Source organism: Agelaius phoeniceus, chromosome Z (assembly GCF_051311805.1).
Source record: "Agelaius phoeniceus isolate bAgePho1 chromosome Z, bAgePho1.hap1, whole genome shotgun sequence".
In the NCBI taxonomy this organism is placed as follows: domain Eukaryota; kingdom Metazoa; phylum Chordata; class Aves; order Passeriformes; family Icteridae; genus Agelaius; species Agelaius phoeniceus.
The window spans coordinates 29,015,950-29,036,525 of NC_135303.1; the positions used below are offsets into that span (position 1 = coordinate 29,015,950).

The 20,576-nt window shown below is 36.3% G+C and overlaps 1 protein-coding gene across 4 annotated transcripts in view; it reads right to left on the reverse strand.

Moving 5' to 3' along the window:
- Positions 1-20,576, reverse strand: part of CSNK1G3 (casein kinase 1 gamma 3) — a 70,053-nt gene that overhangs the window by 13,996 nt on the left and 35,481 nt on the right. For 3 of the 4 annotated variants that reach the window (XM_077171125.1, XM_054651968.2, XM_054651965.2), the window contains exons 6-12: positions 14,740-14,888; positions 13,280-13,514; positions 6,049-6,134; positions 5,833-5,917; positions 3,802-3,950; positions 2,719-2,814; positions 1,992-2,087 (exon numbers count right to left, since the gene is read on the reverse strand). In XM_077171125.1, coding sequence (XP_077027240.1) covers positions 1,992-2,087; positions 2,719-2,814; positions 3,802-3,950; positions 5,833-5,917; positions 6,049-6,134; positions 13,280-13,514; positions 14,740-14,888 — 896 coding nt within the window. Of the gene's footprint in view, positions 1-1,991; positions 2,088-2,718; positions 2,841-3,801; positions 3,951-5,832; positions 5,918-6,048; positions 6,135-13,279; positions 13,515-14,739; positions 14,889-20,576 lie in introns of all 4 variants that reach the window. The other variant, XM_054651969.2, reaches the window with a different exon arrangement.

Genomic DNA, 20,576 nt, shown 5'->3' on the forward strand with positions numbered 1-20,576 from the left:
ACAGAAAAGAATCACTAGCACATTTGAATAATCACCTAAAAAAGAGCCTAAGAGATGACATCAGCAGTAGTATTACACATGATTAATAGCACTGACCTAAAAACATTCCACTGTCACTTTGACATAATCTGACAGACTTTCATACCTTGCAGAAAAATTAATAAAACTGATCTCAAAGATGAGCAATGGCTCACTAACATCAAAGAAAAAAATACACTTTAAGTTCACACCTCAGACTTAACTTTACCTTTGAACAATTTTCTGTATGACTTTTAGTATTTGTCTCCTTGGAAGCAACTAAGAATCCTACTAAAGTAGCTAGCTAATGAAACAACAAATAGCATGATGATTCAGTTAGTATCCCTGCAACAAAGATGTATTTGATAACAGCCAGGGGCTATGTCACAGCATAACTGGAGATACTATGTGATTTTATAAGTGCCCTTAATAAGGAAGCGTGACCACTCCACAACAAAAAAGCAATCCAATATGAAAACATCCTGCTGCACAACACTTGATCTTCAAAGACATATGGACATATGCAGTTTTGCACAGTCCTTTCATTCATGTGGCAATTGCTTAGCCTCAACAGATCTACATGATCTGAACTCATTCAGACTGCCTGTATCCTGTGAGGAGAAAGGACTGAAACAACACTATATTAACAGTAAGGAATACCAGTGTTATTTGTGTTATTTCCTAGAAAATGTTCTCCCCATCCCTGAAGGGTATTCAGCCTATTTTACAATGGAAGAAAATTTCTTGTGATCATTAAATTTTACCTGACAAAGAATAAAAGATTTCTGAAGTGCCACAATTGCCAACAGAATCATACAATGACACTTTGAAAGTTCTACTAACTGTAATCTAACTAATTCAATGTGTATTTTTCTAACCTAAAATATGGGAAAAGAAGGCTTTTTTAAACATTTGTTAATGGGAAGAACAACTTTTAAATTTTTATTTATACACCATAATAATTATCACCTACTAGATTTTCTTACACTACACATGACAGCTGTTTCTAAAGCAACAAAATTTAGAGAATGCTATTACACTGACAGGACTGCAGCCTTTTTTTCTGTATCCTGAACTTTTCATTCTTTCTTCAGGCCATGACAATCTTTTTCCAAATTAAAAACTTCAGAAGAAACATACATAACTTAGATTGTCATAATCAAAAATGCAGCAACAATTTCCACACACAACCCCCGCCCAGATAAGACTTCACAAAGCTGAACCATTTTCATTTTGGCCTCAAAGCTCAAAATCTCATGTAGACTTCACATTTGGCATTTTGAATCTCCCAGTATTAATTCCTCACACATTACTCCAACTATTTCACACCTAAATATATTCAAAGAATGAGACATCAAAAATTTCAAAAATTAGTTTTAAAAATTGAAAATAAGCCAGGAAAAGAGCTCTTTGAAGATGAAATAAACTAATAATATAGGAAAAACTTTTGGTTTCTACAGATTTTTTCACTGAGATGTCTGAGGTGCTGCCCTGGGAACCTTTTTCTAGTCAATTACTATTTGAATAATGGAGTGAAGGTTAAGAAAACATCACTAAGTAGCATTTTAATTTGATTTTTACTTAAGGAACAAAAAACATAGCTTGAACGACAACATAATTCAGTGAATATTGGGTTTCAGTTGCTAATACAAGTAACACATTTAAAGTCTAAACTTCAGTTATTTTCACTGAGCTAAGTAAATATTCTGTAAAAAAGACAGCTCAACTGTTTTATTTTTGACTTTAACTAAGAAACATGGCAAGAGATATTCCATCAACAAAAAGTTCCATTGTTTCAGCACCTGTTTTCAGTTTGACAACTGAACTGGGAAATAATAAATAATAGCAGCATTCTGAACATTACTGATAAGCAATCTTAATATGAAAACATGAATCATCTGATACATTACAGGAAAGCAGTATTATGTAATGCAAAACAACTGATTTAGGTCATGCGAAGAAGCAGAAGATACCTGTACAGAGCCGCCATGTCTGTCAGATGCCAGGTGAGCCCTCAAATGATGTGGATTGGTTTGCTGTGAGTCCCAAGCTGCCCTATGGTCTGTTGACTATCATTTTTGAATGTATTAGGATTTATGCAAAAGAAGAAAAAAAATTTAAAACAAACAATTTGTGCATTAACTGTCATATTTTTAAGAAGTACAGAAGCGCTACACATTCAATCCCTATATAGATTGCACTTCAACATTATCAACGTACTTACACATGCCTTCATAAATATTTTCATACAGAGCTGAAGCAGCTAAACCTCAAAACTGTCAGTAAGAAAAAGCACACTAAAATAACCCTCCAATTTTGCTTAGGTAAACTGACACAGCTCTGAATTCCTAACATTGTTACCACCTAAGTCATTAGCCTGGTTTAAAAAAAAGTGAAAATGTTATACATACATGTCAGAATGGAAAGAGAGGAAAGAGTGTATGGAGGAGAGACAGCGAAGACAGTGTGAGTAGAGAGAAAATTCACTACTGATTCACTACACTATATCATACCTTCAAACAAGCAAGCTTTTAAGAGATATTTATGTATCTCTACATATGTAGACTTTACCAAAAAATCTACTTAAAGTGAAAACAAAAAAAACCTAGTCGTTTTTATTTTCAAGTTCTAATAAAAACATAGCACAAATCATTAGACAAAAGACATAGTAATGCTGATAATCTTAGATGAGCAGTTTACCTGATTTTTGGATTGTTGCATTCTGTCTCTGTGCTGATATGCATCTCTGTTTGAAGACATTGCAGGGTCTGAATGTATTGAACCCACTGGAGTAGGCTACAAATATAAACAATATGTAGCAACTGGTAAAAAAAATAAATTTCTAAGTCTCACCAAAAGTTACTGGTTTGTAATAGAAAATAATATTTAAATCTGACAGCTTCAAGTAACACAAAATTATCGGATTAAAGCAGAAGCTTCACTAGATATTTACTAATAACCACAAGAAAAAAAGCAAACCATTACTTACAAAATGTATTGAAGTAGCAATTCTAAGTATTATACATTAATTTTCTGAAAGACTTTAGGCTGATACTTTCTGCAGTTAGCAGTTACGACATTCTGATGAAACCTGATCAAAAGCTTAAAGCAATTTTTAATGCTAAACACTGAAAAATACATTTTGCAATAAAACAAATGCTACCTTTCTTTCAGAATCACACAGAGAAGGGTGAAGTGCATAATCTGAAACTGGTAAATATAAACATATTAGCCCTCCCTTCCCTACATAATAAAAATAATAAAAAGAAGTGAAAAAATTTGAGAAGCTGAAGTAAACCCCATCCACTACAATTTCTCAAATTATACAAACAGAGTGTTTCCTGAAACCTTAGAGGCGCCACAAAGAAATATTCAATGAACTATGCAATATTTTGTCATAGCAAACTGATAAATATCTAGAGTATACCTCATATGCAGATGTATAGCTCTGCATTTTCAAAATACTGGGAATAAAAAAAATTCACGCAATAATGACAATTACTTGCAAAATTTTAAGTTCCTTCAAAAAAAACAATCCAAATTTCTACCATCTCATTTTGGGTTGAGCAGAGATGTACTTTGATAATAAGAGCACATTTGGAAAGAGAATGAATATGAAGCACTCAAGCCAAAAGATTATGTTAGAACATGCATCTGCAGATGGGCTTGTAATAGCAGCTGTTCAGTGCTCTACTAGCAGCCTTGAGAAGCATATGTCTTAATGAAACTCAAAACTGATCACAGAAAAAGCCATTATATTACTGACAGCTGAACTGTACTCACCAACTGTTTGCCAATCCAGTCGTATTCATAATCAAACATATAACCTTTCCGATCAAGTAAGTCAGTGAAGAGCTTTCTTAAGTAGTCGTAGTCTGGCTTTTCAAAAAAATCTAACCTTCTTACATAACGTAGGTAAGTAGCCATTTCCTCTAGATAAATAAGAAATACATACATATGCCATTATCTGTTTTAATGGAACTCAAAAAAATCCCCACCACCTTATTTAATTTTAAAGCAACTTGTACCTCTCACCATAAAACCTGAACAGTTGTGCACCATGAATTACCAGAAAGAAAAGTTACTTAATGATGTTCTTTAAAATGCCACCATATTCTGAGATATACTACCATATTCCAAACATATCCTAGCAATTTACACCCCGCTAATTTTTCCTTCATGCTACCTATTGAGATCTTCTATTCAATGTTATAGTTCTAATGCACAATGTGCAAAACTGTGTGGAGAGAAATGCCTCTACTTTCTTCTTTCTTTCCAACCAATTTTACAGAGACAAGACTAAGAATAGGTAAAGAAAGGGATATGCCACATAAAGCATCAGTTTTGTGTCCCCAAGTCCTACTCTGGACAGGATTTCCTTTCATTAGTAATGAGCTCCTCTCAGCAAATCCACTTTGCCTATCAATGATATTTTGATTACCTTTCATTTATATTTTGGAAAAACCATGTCCATGTCATACATGTCCCCTGTTCCAAGCACTTTTAACTATTACAACTTCTAAAAAAGGTCCTATTTCTTTCTGTCCAATTTTCCAACACCTCATTGATTCTCCTTGTAGTTCTAGAGACCTAGAAGTGACACCTGAAACTTTTAAGTTATTTTAAATATAAGTTCAAGCTGTTTCTAACACAGCTTGTTTTTAATAGAGGTATGATACCAGATTTCAGGTGAAAAGGCTTGCAAAATTTTCAGTGTGAAGGTAAAAGTGCAGACTAGTTGATCACTGTAAGGACACATAAAGTATTTTTTTAATGCTTCCTTTAGAAGAATACATTTGAAGAACAGCAGCATTAGCTTACTGCTGCTTCAAAGGATAATTCTTCTGTCTGGGCCCAGTATTGTTTAACTTATCCATCAATGATTCAGACAAAGGGGCAGATGTCTCCTCAGCAATTTCACTGACAACACAAAGCTGGGAGGAGTGGCTGATAGCCCAGAGGGCTGTGCAGCCCTTCAGAAGGACCTCAGCAGCCTGGAGAGATGGGCACAGAGGAACCTTCTGAAATTCAGCCAAGGCAAGGGCATGGTCCTGCAGCTCGGGAAGAATAATTCTGTGCAGCAGCACAGGCTGGAGGCCAAACCTTCTGGGAAGCAGCTCTGCAGAGAAGGACCTGGGAGTCTTGGTGGACAACAAGCTCTTCAGAGCCAGCTGTGTGCCCTGGGGGCCAAGAAGGCTGATGGAATCCAGGGGTGCATTATGAAGAGCAGGTCAAGGGAGGTGATCCTTTCCCTCTAGTCAGTGGCTATGTCCAGTTCTGAGTTCCTCAGTACAAGAGAGACATGGAGCTCCTGGACTGGGTCCAGCAAAGAGCTACTCAGTTGATCAAGGGACTGGAGCATCTTTCATATGAGGAAAGGTTGAGGGAGCTGGGCCTGTTCAGCTTTGAAAAGAGGCAACTGAGAGGGGACCTGATTAATACATTAATACATATAAAATACATAAAATACATCTAAGGGGTGGTTGCCAATAGGATGAATCCAGGCTCTGCTCAGGGGTGCCCAGCAATAGCAGGAGAGGCAATGGGCAGACACTGAAGCACAGGAAGTGCCACCCAAACTCGAGGAAGAGCTCCTTTACTGTGCAGGTGACTGAGTACTGGAATTAGTTACCCAGAGAGGTTCTGGAATCTCCTTCACTGTAGATATTCAAGAACTACTTGGACACAATCCTGTGCCACATGCCCTGTACTGTGATCTATTACACGTACTGTAGTTTTAAACCTCAGCAATCACCTATGCCAGTTTCATTTTATAAATCAAGACACAACGTTTTTATTAACAGCAAACATTACCTGGGAAGTTTTCACACAATACTTCTATAGGAGTTGCTCGTTTAGTGTCTCCAATTTTCTGGTAACGTTCCTTTAACGTATCTGCCTATGACAGAAGAACAAACAAGCTTCTGAAGTTATACAGCTTGCAGACACACATTCCAAAAAACCCCAAATATGTCAATAAAAAGCTGATGATCTGAAAACAGGACAGAGGCAGATATCAAAACCCACTACCTTTAAACCTTGCCAGGGAAGACTTCCTCTGAGAAAATACATAAACATATGACCCAATGCTTCCAAATCATCTCTTCTACTTTGCTCTGAAACAAAATGCAAATATTATTAGAAACTTCCATCTGTGTAATCTTACATTACATTTAGAAGACTAGCTTCCAAATTATATAAAAATAATTGTTAGGTATAAAGTACTTGAAACCAAACTGAGCATGTGGGGGCAGGCATTCTTGTGTACTACAGACTGCCTTAAGAACACAGCTAAACCCAAAAAAAAAGCAGATGCAGACTGCAGGTATATTCATCTCAACAGCACTTTAAGAAAATTATCTGGCTGAAAGAAATCATTCTCAAGAATGCAGAAGGATTATTTTTTTTTGAGCTACTGGAAAAACTTCATGATTTAGTAAACTTTATGATTTAATGAAAAGTTAGGACCAAATGTTCATTGTTCTTGCAGTAAGAAGTTAATTAAAATTGATCAACTGTAGAATTATTTGGGGATGGTTTAGATTAGAAAGGAGTCTGGCCTCTGCAAAACTGATTCTTAATCTAGAACCTATAACCGCTCTGACAAGAGAGTACATGTACTAAAGGTAAGAATGACATTTTCCTAGTTTTGTTTGAGGATAAGTACTTGTTTAAACAAATTGGCTTCATTTGGCCTTTCTATTCATATTAAGAGCAGACCTTCTATTCATATTAAGAGCAAACCCCAGAAGAGTTTCAAGTATTCATTGTATGATAACTAACCTCTGCAATAATTAAGCACTATCACAAAACGACCAATACAATCAAGGATATGGGTAGTTCCCCAGAGAGTATTACAGATGGCTAGATTACAGTAAATTATGACTCCATGTGATTATGCTTTCTGTAGCCAAATAACTTTGACAACACTTTATACACTGTTCTTCTGAATTTAGGGAAATCCCAAAATAATTACCAATTTACATATCCAGCAAACACTGAAATTTGCAGAACTTTCACAGATGCAGATCTTTGTCTTCATTAACCTCCCAGTCAGAATCTACACTCCCTGTAATCTCACTTTCCCCTCCTGAAAATGAAGTGAACTGGAGAAGAAGCAGAGTCATTTTATCCCTAAAAGAAATTATCTTTTTGAAAGGTAGGGCACCAGTGACATGCTAGTAAGAGCTGCAGAGTATTTGTATATCCTTCAAATAGCTCTCTGAATAAAGCCACATTATTCTTCACATAGACAAAATACCTTCTATTCCATATGCACACTCCCAACTTGGCACAAAACTACCAGAAATCCTTGATCAAATGTCTCTTCTGAAACAAAAGATTATTGACTACAGGATGTCCAGTAACTATGTATTTCCTATACACCTTAAAAGAGTGGGTTTTGGTGATTTTGACCAAGTTTTGATTACACATTTAAAGTCTTTCTAGCAGCTATGCATTTGTTATGACAATTTTATATACTATGGATCCTAAAATAACACTTTTTATTTAAGGACAACATCCTTCCTTATTCATATGTACTAACAGATAAAGTTCCAGGTCAACAGAGGCATATTCAAAAATAATGTATAAGAGAATGTGAACCTGACAGCCTCCCTCTTTACTGAAAACACTTTTTTACAAGGGTCAGCTGTAAGACCATTCAAGCAGCTCAGGAAATTATCTACACACTAAAAATATCACCCGAAAAAATTGTCTTATTACCACTATTTTGAGAGTTGAGTCTATAACTGTATCCTATATGCCACTGTCTCTGTAAACACAGAATTTGAGGACCTTTAGTGCTCTGTATATCTCACTGCATGAATTAAAAAATATACTACATAACACAGAACATTAAAAAAAATTGTTGGAATGGAACGATTCAGGCTCTTTAGGAAGGAGAGGCAAGGGAGACCAGGAGGTAATGTTACCCTCCATGGCAATAGCAAGTTGAGTGCATGGAGTTTTGTCTGGGGATGGATAAGGAGCTGACTGAGAGCTATTGGGGACCGATTAACAGGAGGGCAGGGTTAGGTGGCCACAGGCACTCCAGCCAGGAAGACTGAGCAGCTGAGTCCTCATGGTGGTGCATCCCTCCCTCACCCCTTCTAGGCCACTGTTATCTGAAAAAAAGCTCATTAGGTCTCAGCTTGACAAACAGCACCTGGGCTCAGCTTCTCTTGAGTATATCAGAAACCCTTTGCTCCCAGGAGTCCCTGCTGTCTAACAAGCTCATGTTTTCTTTATCAACAGTCTTGGAAACTATTTTTCTTGCTTGCATAGCATAACATCCCTGTTCTCACACTTTCAACTGTGTGCCAACTCACACTGTGGCCAGGATGAAACATTATTATGACTAAAGCCCACTCTCTTGTGATCCTATAAAACAGTGGTCTAAAATGAGAACGTTTGAATTCTTCTCGACCGCAGCAGCTGAGACCAGCAACCTCTCTCTGAGCTGGGCCTCTCAGAGCCCACAAACTCCCACGTTTGCTGTATTCAGACAACTGCTGAACAAAAATGGCCAATATAGGCCAATACCCTCACTCCTCAAGGGCTCGAATCTTTGCACAATAAAGAGATGCAAAAGCACTTAGAGTGAGTATTTCACTGCCTTTGAGGGGAATTTTTTGACAGGTACTTTGCACTGACTTTGTGTGCATAAACATACACATATGCTACAGCAAACTCTGGGAGAAATGCTGCTCTCTCAGATGTTCAGGTATCTGGGATATCAAAGTTAGGCTTGTAAGTAAGGTTAGGTTATAAGACAGGTTAAATGTTGTTGAGTGTTAATTCCTATGTTGAATTGTTAAGTTTAAGGTTTAAGTAAAGGTGTAAGTTAAGGTTAAATACTTTTGAGTGCTGTTAAGCTTTTAGGCTGCATTCTTTTTTATACCTGCCCTCACTGTCCTTTTGTCACTTGTCACATGCACCTAAACTAACACACAGCCCTAGACAGTTCATTTCTGTTTTTATTGACTGGATTTTAGTAGTGGTTTGGATTTTCTCTTTTTCCTTGGTGTAACTGACTAGTAAGTATCAGAGTGAATCTTGCAAAGAACTTTGTCATTGCTTAATATTAAATCAGGGTTTTACTGATACCCTTGCTGATGATTTTTTAAGTGATCTCAAACACTCATTCATAACAGCTGTCTACCAATATACAGGAACCACCTCATGTTCACAAGCCCTGGTCCTCACAGGGGAACCTCAACCACTCTGATATCTCCTGGAGTGACAAGACAGCAAGGCATCAGCAATCCAGTAAGTTATCCTTGATGATAGCTTCCTTCTCCAAGTGACAGAGAACATAAAAAGGAGGATGTGCCATGCTGGAGCTTGTTCTCACCAACAAGGAGAGGCTGGTGGGGAAGGAGAAGCTCAGGGCAGCCTTGGCTGCAGTGATCATGAAACGCTGAAGTTTGAGATCCTAAAGGTAGTGAGAAGGGAGCAAAGCAAACCCAGTATCATGAATTTCAGCAGATGCATCTTGGCCTCTTCAGGGATCTGCTTGGCAACGTACCATAGGACCCAGCAGGGAAGCAGGGTCCTAAGAAAGCTGGTTAATTTTATTGAAGCATGAATTCCTCCAAGCCCAGGAGCAATGCCTTCCAACAAAGTCAAGCAAAAACCATCAGGAGGCCTGCATGGATAAGCAGTGAGGTCCTGGATGAATCCAAAGAAAAAAAAGGAAGCATATAGAGAAGGGAAGCAAGGACAGGTAGTCTAGGAGGTATACAGAGAAATTGTCTGAGCAGCCAGAGATCAGCTTAAGAAAGCTAAAGCCCTGAGAGGATTAAATGTGGCCAGGAATGTCAAGGGCAATAAGAAGAGATTCTATAAGTAAGATGGTGACAAAAGGAAAACTAGGAAAAATGCATGACATCTCCAGAAGGAAACAGGAGACCTGGGATATGGAGAAAGCTGAGGCAAAGAAATTACATTGCACCACAGGTAAGCTTAGATTGGATCCTGGGGAACATTAAATTACTTTTTTGCCTCCATCTTCCCTGGTATGTATTCCAGTCACATTACTCATGTCACAAGAAGAAAAGGGCAGGGACTGGCAGAATGAAGAACACTGTAGATCAAGTTGGAGCCCATCTAAGGAACTTGAAGGTGCACAAGTCCACGGGACCTGCTGAGATGCATCTATGAGTCTTTAGGGAGTCTCAGGCGAAGACAATAGCCATTACATCCACTACATCTGAGAAGTCATGACAGCCCAGTAAAGATTCCACAGACTAAAAGAGGAGAAAGATAACCCCCATTATTACAAATGGAAGAAAAGGAAGGCATGAGGAACTATAGGCCTGTCAGTCTCACCAAGGGCCCAGCAAGATCACACTGTAGATCCTTGTGGTAACTATACTGAGGGACATGGAAAATAAGGAGGTGGCTGATGGTCAACATGGCTTCAGTAGGGGCAAATCATGCCTGACAAGTTTGGTGGCCTTCAACACAACTACATGTTGGTGCATGGAAGAGCAACCAACATCATCTACCTGGATATATGCTAAGCATCTGATACTGTAACACAGGATATCCTTATCTCTGAACTAGAGAAACACTGATTTGACAGCTGAAACAAATGGATAAGGAATTAGCTGAGTGGTCATACTGTAAATCGTAGTCAAGAATTCCCTATCCAAGTGGACACTAGTTCCTTAGGGGTTGTACTGGAACTACTGCGGGGTGATACCTTCGCTGGTGTCATGGACAGTGGGATCAAGAACACCCCCAGCAAGTCTGCCAAGTTCATCTGGCCATGTGGTGCTGTCAACAGCACCTTCCCCTTGATGAAAGGGATGCCACAGAGGGACTTGGACAGGCCTGGGAGGTGGGCCTGTGTGAACATGACAACGAGAAGTGCAAAGACCTGCACCTAAGTTAGGGCAATCCAAGCACAAATACAAGCTGGACAGAGAATGGAAAGCAGCCCTGAGAAGAATTTCCACGTGCTGGTGGATAAGAGGTGGGACATGACCCCACAATGTACACTCACAGCCTAGAAAGCCAAACATGTCCTGGGCTGCATCCAGAACAGTGTGGCCAGTAGAGCAAGGGAGGGGATTCTACACCTCTGCTCTGGTGAGACCCCACCTGCAGTGCAGCATCCAGCTCTAGGGTCCCCAAGATACAAAGCATATAGACCTGATCAAGCAAGTCCATGAAGACATTCAGGCAGTGTCCCTCCCATGAAGGCAGTCAGAGAGTTGCTGCTGTTCAGCCTGGAGAAAAAAAGGCTTCAGGAAGACATTACAGCTCCTTCCAGTACCAAAAAGAAGCCTGCAAGAAAGCTATTCAGGAACATTTTAGAAGGACATGTAGTGACACAACAAGGCCTAGTGGTTTCATACTGAAAGACAGTAAGTTTAGATTAAAGATTCAGGAGAAACTCCTCAGTGTGAGAGTAGCAAGACACTGAAACACCTTGCACAAAGAAGCTGTCTCATCTCTGGAACTGTCCAAGGCAAATTTGCATGAGACTTTGAGAAACCTGGTGTTCCAGCCTATGGCAACAGACTCAGAACTGATGATCTTTAAGGTCCTTTCCAACCTAAAACCATTCTACGATTAAATAAGTTACCATTAGACAAAAATAAACACATCTTGTGTAAATATCAGACATGTAATCAAAATTCAGTTTGCTTTTCAAGTAATTACCAGTTTTACATTTCGGTTTGTTTTTCTTAAAAGGTTTAGGGGCAATCATTTATTTAAGGAGGAGTAAAAAATTTATTTTATTTTAAAAGGGGTTGTGCCACTGTTGAAAATGCTGTGATAATCAGAAGTCTATTCTGCTAGTGAAGATGAGAGCCCAGTGTCAAAAATATAACAGTCACCTTACACTGACATCACCATTTATGCCTGAAAAATATAGCGGATGCTTCTTTGATCTGAAGAACCTGAGTTCCAAAAGTTAGATTTAGGAAGCTAAAACCCTACACTTGAGGTGCTGCACTTTGTTGCACTAAAGAGCAACAAAGCTGGTGAAGGGTCTGGAGCACAGATCCTATGAGGAGCAGCTGATGGAGCAGCTGATGGAGAGTGTTTAGAAAACGAGGTCTGGGGGAGAGCTTATCACTCTCTACAACTTCCTGAAAAGAGAATGTAGCCACATTGGCCTCTTCTCCCAAGGAACAAGGAATAGGACAAGAGGAAAAAGCCTCATCTTTGCCATAGGGAAGTTTAGATTGGATATTGGGAACATTTGCTTCACCAAAAGGGTTCTAAAACATTGGAACAGGCTGCCCAGGGAAGTGATTGAGTCACCACTTCCGCAGGTATCTTAAAAGCCTTGTAGATGTGGCACTTAGGGACATGCTTTAGTGGTGGACTTGGCAGTGCTGGGTTAACAGTTGGTCTTGATGACTTTAAGGATATTTTCCAACCTAAGTGATTCCTGGTTGTGCTTTATTGATAAAGCACCTTATTCCTGTCTGAGAAATGTGAATGGTTTCTCATTTGCAGTTTTAACAGCTATGCTTACAGTTAAACTGTAAGTATTGTGCAACGTTTTTATGATCAACTCAAAGAATAACCTAATAAGTGATTACCATGCAGTGATAAACAACTGGCATACACAAAGGGGTCTAACTAACTGATTTCACTAGAAAACCTCTCTATAGCTGTAATAAACAAAGATCTGAGTACTCATACCTTTCTCAAGGTGAATTTATTCATTCAATAAAACCAACTTTTCTATTTATAGATATCCTGTAATTTCTTTAGCTTGCTGGCATAACCTTTAATGACTCTGACAATGCCTTATTAACAGTGTAAGCACTAAAAAAAATGCAAAAAAAAAATCGAGAAATCAGCATTATCTCCAAGCTGTTTTATTACTTTATGATGCATTTCAAAGAGATCGGAAAAGCAAGGAAGCATTGAAAATCCATGCTATTGCAACCTATTGACTTTTGTGCATTTAATAAGCACACCGATTTCCTGGACACTTCACCCTGCCATGGTACACTTATAATGTGAAGGTATTATGCTACAAAAAGATACACCACATCTTTCTTTTAAGGAAAGCTAACAAAGAGGACAATTCCCAAGACATGATCAAGATGATTAGCAATTCAAAAAAGATTATTCCCATAAACAGCATTTCCATAAGGCCAAACTATATTTTGCACAATACACAAAATTTGTAGTTCTTAATGACTAGGGACTGACAAAAACTGTTACTTGAAAGCAAGATGGTTTATGACAAACCACAGCTGTTTCTGTACTTAAAAAGCACACGTACCTTTTCCTAAATGCGTATTTATACTCATGTATCTAGCTGTTCCTGTAAGGCTCTTGTGTTCTCGATATGGTATGTGCTTCTTTGTTTCTGGATCTACGTACTCCTTTGCTAAACCAAAGTCTATAATGTGAATAATTTGCTGGGTTTTGTTTCCAGGTCGTCCTATTAAGAAGTTCTCAGGTTTTACATCTCTGTATATCAAGTTCTTTGAATGGACATATTCCATATGAGAAATCTTCAATAAAAGAAAAAAAAAAATAGACAAGGAAGTTTAATTTAAGCTTCAGATTGCCACATTAAAATGTGTCAGAAGCTAAATATCTTATATTGGCTTTATACATAGAAGAAATCACCCCTCCTAACAGCTTAAAACCAAAGCAATATTGTTCTTAATGAAGTATCTCCCAGTTAAAGTCAATGAAAATTGTACACTTTTCCAAAGCAGATACATCAATTGTTGTATTGGAAACTTTCACACTGGACATTAGTCATGAATCTTGCACACAACAGAAGTTTTTGCCTCTCAAAACAGCTGGCACAAGTATGTTTTGTGTACATGAAAAGTAAAACCAGAAATTATGTCACCAAGCAGTAAGCAGCAAAGTCTGATCTATTACATATTAAAGATATAACTGAGAGAAGCACTGAAAGCTCATCACTATGCATTCTAGCTGGACTGCTTTCTATCAAAATTTCCACATTCAGAAAAAGAACAGGAAGTATTACATAAAGCTGATCTCTGGACTTGTGAGGACTTGAGCATTTAAAAAAAAGAACTTGGCTATAAATAAGTTCAATGTGTCTGTACGTCTGTACGTCTGTAGCTGGAGTCTGTTATATAACTACAATCATGTTTTAAACAGCTATTTTTAACCATTACGGGTAAAAATATCACTATTTAGGGAGGTGGAAATCTGGTAAATATGTACAGCCTTATTTGTCCTTCTTTCCACTTCCACCCACCCTCAAGTCAGAACCAAATAAGGAATCATCAAAAAAGAGAATAATTCTTCATTTAATAATTTTGTGCTATAAATTCTAGAAGAATTTGGGGAATTTTTCATTTGTTTGTTTGCTTTCTTATAAGAATGCCCGGGAAAAAAATACTTATGATATTTAGGAGTCTCATAATACAACTGCTTGTCTGGGCTAAAATTACTTTTATTTCTTTAAGGTTTTCTTTTTTGAAAGAGTATATCAAAATTCATGATTTTAGATTGCGATAAGACCGCAGAAGACACAAGTAATTACAGTCACTAAATGACTTGAAAAACTGAAACAAAGTAAATGAAAGTAATCTAAGAGTATTCCTGCTTAAATTGTATGACAAGAATTTTAAATACCACCAACATCAATTTAAAACTGAAGTGCAAATCTCCTAAGTGAAGAAAGCATTTAATCCATTGAAGACTAATATAGTTATTCTAGTGAACACTCAAATTAACATCTATTCTACTTACCAACTGTATGGCTATCATAAGAACGGTTTTAAGAGAAAATGTCCTACCACACAAGTCAAATAAATCTTCCAGACTAGGTCCAAGTAGTTCTAGCACCATGGCATTATATTTGCCACATGGGCCAAAATAATAAACCTGAGGTATTCCATCTGTAAAATGAAAATACAAAGTAATGATAAGGGGTTAATTAAGATTAAGGTACATAGCAGTATAATTCCTACCCAATTTCAAGTCGATCATAAGTTAAAAATACATTTTTCACATAGAAACAAAAATAAACTTCATAAAAACTACAGGTAAAAGACACAACAGGAATATTGAAGATAGTCACAAACATTTTAATGAAAAGGGTACTATTACATATTTGACTTGTGAAAGATATCAAGATTTATATAAAAAGTTAAAATTAGAACCTCTCTATTAGTTTTGTAACCATAAATTGAAACAGGGTTTTGAAATGCTAAGAAGGCTTTAAATAAGCTCTTGTACAAAAAAAATATACTTAAATTAAACTTCTTAAATTAAGGCTATTTCTACCTTTAGGAATAAAAGCACCTTATTATCTAGAGAAATCATTTAAAAAATCAAAAAGCTATTAATGAACCCAAGAGTGTAATGATACATTCAGTCTGGACTTTATAGTTTTAAATGAACACCTGCCTTAGGAACACAGGCAATCCAGAATTTCGAACATACAAATAGTTAAAGCCCTATGATCCAATTTTACTTCCACCTTTTTGTAGAATATGCATTGTGTGTCTACTTAACTAAAAATAACTTGATACAATTGCTTCTACTCATGTTGTACTTTTTCAATGCACGGGACATCTTCCTCATTCAGCAGAATAAATTTTGTTTGCTTAGGGAAGCAAGTTATTCCAGATCTTTGGGTTTTTGTTCTTTAGTACACATCGTCTGTTTCATTTATTCCAAATATTTAATACACTGAAAATGTATTATTTTCATGTGAGCTTTTTCTACAGTGTCCAATCTTTCAATAATGCACTACACAGAAGTACCAAACCTGTTTTCAGAACACCTTAATGAAACACTGGATTTCAACTTCATTTTCTGTAGGTCAAATGTAACCCTAATTCTAAGTGTTTTCTGCATAAAGCCTTCAATTTTTCATACCTTACTATAGAGACACACTGAGGGCACAAATTTGCAATGTACCAACTACAGCTTTGGGTAAAAAATTATATAACAATTACTGTTTTAGCAAAATTAACATGAAATCAAAGCACCATTTTAAAGAGGTTTTTCACTAATCTCTTTTCCTACAAGTCAAAATATTTAAAGAAAAACCCCTAAAAATCCAGCTGTTCAGTTTTCAGAAGACTTGAGCTACAATTTGGTTTTCAATATGTATCATCACACTCATCTCTATACTAATATATTTAAAATGCATAATCATACCCACTTCAGAAAGACTTCACAGGAGTAGCTTATTGCTAGTAATGAAGAAGCACTGATCATATTACATCCTGTATCAGAATAAGCTATGAGATAGTGTTCTTCAATTTAAAAATATCATCCTGAATTATCAGAAAGATACTAAAACACTTGATTCTCTGATTAGATGAGAATTCCAAAACATCCCAAAACTGTGTTTAACATGTAAAAACCTCTGCAGTGCATATGGAGCATCCTGTCTAAAATTACCCATGTTGATAAAATAATTTGATATTAACAGTTCAAAGTACTAGAAGTTCAGGGCTTTGGTTCTTAATCAAAGCACTCTTAGTACTTTTGCTTAAAAGCAATAAGCGGGTGTCATTCTGCTACTTACATTCTTTCTCCATGTCTCTAAATCTCCAGAAGTTAGAAAGTAACATGTTACTAATAAAAACATATATGAGGCTTTTCCTCCCACCACCACATAATGTAAGCTCTCTTAGATAAAGCTTTAAGAGATACTGGTTGAGCTACAAACAAAGAAACTCTGATTTTTAGAAATTTAAGAAACCACTATTTTGTTGATAAGATATTCCACTACTAATCACCAATTAAGAGGAGGTATTTTATTTCCATTTTGAATTACTCTAGCTCAAACCACTGAAGAACAAAAGAAGGAAATACGTTGAGCTTTTAAGATGCATCCCAGTTGTCTTGCAGTGAATTTAAAGAAGCCACTGGTCTTCAGTTTCTTGATTAACAATTAATTTGATTACCATTCAATCTTTTCTAGTACCTTGACAGGTCTTCTCCCCATTCTTAAAAATCCTTTTTAAAAAGTAGTACCCCCCCCCAGTTATAAGCAGAATTCAATGATTGTCACATAAATGTCACTAAAAGTCACATATAACTTCCTCTTCTTCCATCAAAAAGGAAACTTACTTTTGGCCAAAAAAGTAGATTCACATACTCCCCACACTAAGTTACTTTAACATTTAAACATCTTTTCTTTCTAGGTTTAAAACTCTTAAAATAGAACCATTTTTTAAGGTACAAGTCATATTTCCCTATGCCTAGATATTTATATTTGTTGACAAGTAAAAAACACTTTTATTTGAATGGGCTTAATTGACTAAAGTAATCTACAATACTTAGGTGATTCTCCTGTCATAAATTTGTAAATCCATGTTAAGCCAGTATGATTTTAATTCTATTTTACTCTTGAAAAAAATCAAAGAAGTCTTGACTTGGAAATTAACTATTTGAGCATCACTTGGATTCTGGTTTCTTCTATAAAAGTTAGCTTTCATTAGCCACCTAAAACATTACTGCTGTACACCTCTGCTCTCCAAAATCAAGTCCAAACATTCAAAAAGTACTTGACTATACACTGAGAAGGTTAAATGGGAAGGGCAGGGGTGCAAAGAGAGATCCCTAAAACAGTTATGGGAATTTATGGATTATACCCTTTAATTTTCATTCAAATACTTTACTCCACCATGTTTATGTACATGATGTCCAGAAAGCCTTTAAAGCTGACGTATCTGACTTCCTCTACAACTATGAAAGGATAAAAAAAGTACTAGAACAAAGAAAACATGACTAGTAGATTAAACTGTATCTGCCGAATCTCTTTAAAACAAAGAAAATAATAAGCTATTTCTGCTTTGGACCATTATCCCTCTTGGTTGTCTTCTTGAAGAACTTCATCACTAAACCTGATTTAAGCTTGAGACTGCATGTTGTTCAGTTATCTCTAGCAATATACATGACTAGCACAAACACATTTGTATTTTAAGGAAAAAATTCCACACAGATATTATGTCATAGCTTCAATTATTTTAGGTGTGTGTCCTCATTCAGGAAAAAAAAACTAATTTGATAAACAGGCAGCAGCAACAGCCAAAGGAAAATGCAACATACAGGTCAATGGCAATACCACTTGCATTTAACCTCATCTATCACTGACTTAATTTTGCGCTGTATCTTAGCAAAATGTCTTTATACAATACAATCTAAATTTGTAAAGCTATTAAGCTAGTAAGTAGCTTTCCAGTGTTTTTCAGTTTCTTGTAATACCAATTTCCTTTTAGAGCTTTCTCTAAACCAATCAAGAAACAGACTGATGGTATCTGCATTATACCCTATTGCTGAGAATCTGTTCAATCAGACACATGCCAATAAAATACACAAGATACGCAGATCATGGTGTCGTGTATTCAGCTTCTTATATCACACTGCCTTTTATTTGCAGTCTTAATTTTCATATGTGGCAATTCATTGGACATAAGCCAAATACTTTAAACTAGCTGGAAGATTTGCAGTAACAGTTGTCTTGCACAGCACAGTCATACTAGTACTCTTGTGAAGGATACAAATTAACAAACTGCCACAAACACAAATATTCCCTAGTTATTCTATGGCATCTGGTTTGAATCCTATCAAAGGAAGCGATTATAAAACTTACAGTAGTGTGTTCTGACTTGAGCCAAAGCAGCACACACAGAAGGTCACACAGTCTCTGGAAACATAGCACCTGAATGCCACTGAAATCATGATCAGCCACGAACTATAAAACTCTAAACACAGAATGAGACACTATATCACCACAACACAGACTACATCTCTTACTTACAAATATAAGAATATGTTTGCAAAAAGAAGAAACAGTAATAAAATAACTAGATCTATTTCAAAAGGAAAAATCTTCTATAGTTATTTATTTAGTAATAAATAACTAAAACAGAATTAGAGGTGTATTTTATTGTAATCATGATTAAACAAATATCCATTTATCTAACATTCATTTTGTTCACTGAACTGTCTTATCAAGCTTCCTTTCACAATTACAACTATTGTATGCCTTTCAAAGCCCAATCTCTGAAATCTGTGTGATGTCACAATACAAAATCAACATACATTTTTGATTACATCCAGGGTTCCTATGGCCAGTAACTACTGTTTCTCAGAAACATTATCATGTAACTCTATTATGCAGCTGCCATCTGATTCTTATCAGATCTCTTACACTTATTCCAGGGGGAAAAAATTACTTTAAATTCAGAAAATCCTGTACGTGTCCTTAGACTAAATCCTAGAAAAGGATTGGCATAAAACAAGAAAAACTGCAAGCACCATATTTATAATTTTGTTGGACTACACTTGAAAAATAAATTAGGCATTACCATCCATTTATGTTTATTCACATAAACATTAGCATATTCATATTAATAACTGAGCAGCTCAACTTTCCTATGAAAGGAAGCAGATCAGCAGCAAAAACTCAAAACTGAGTCAGTTTTCCCCAAACAACTCATGATACAACTGCAGCAGTCATCAGTACACAGATTAACAGTTCCTATGAATAGATTCCTCTACAGTCAAGAGATTCAATATTTGATTCAGTTTAAGTGCTCTAATACTATATTCCTAAATTAAGCTTAAGAGCTTTATTTTTTAAGATTACCTGCATGTTTAGTTTTTTTAACTTTATCATGATTACCAACCACTTTAACTAACTGCTTATTGTTGATTCCCCAGCATAATAATGCCAGTCAAATTACAACAGAAGTAATAAAGCAGGACAGCGTGACTAAAAAAATTAATTAAAGAAACAGCCATCAGTTTAAGACCAAATTCTCAGCTACCTACCTAGAAGCATAGTTCAAAGCAATATTCACGTGAAGTTACTAATAAAACTCACTTTGCATTCATACTGAATGTGGGCTAGCAAGATGTATAGAAAGGATATGAAGTGCAGTAACTCAAACATATCTGTAAGAATGGATAAAGTTTTATTTATATATGTAAACTAGGACTACCCTGAACTCACCTACTTCCTAACTCTGTAGTTTACAGCTAGAGATTTTGTCTTCAATATACGTTGTCATTGATCATTAGAAACATAACACCCTTGTTTTAGAAATTAAATAATACTCTAAAATCTGAAGTTCCAGTAAATTATTACTGATTTAACTAAGTAGTAGGAACATCCAATTAAATACAGCTGCACTTCACATTTGTGTTTTCCCGTAAACTCGCTTCAAACCTTTGTAACTTTCATAATGTTTATCCTATAATAGCAGCAAGACATCAATCCCAAAATATTTTGAATAACACAGAATGAGAAAAGTCATTTTAAATTGTTTCTAGAAGATCTATGAACAAAAATAATCACCTGACACAATAATCTAGCTGTAGTGCTTTGTTTCTAGCACTAACTCAAGGAGATTTGCTATTGAGACACTTCCTCATGGCATGATAGAATATCAATCTAGTAAAGTACATTACAGTCTACCAACTGAGAAAGAAATTAAGAAATTATTATACTGAAATTTTTGTCTTGGGAAGAGTTATAGCAAAACACAGACGCTGATGCACCACAATGAAATCATGCTGCTGCGTTCTTTTTTCTCCCACAGGCTAAAGTGGAAGGCAAG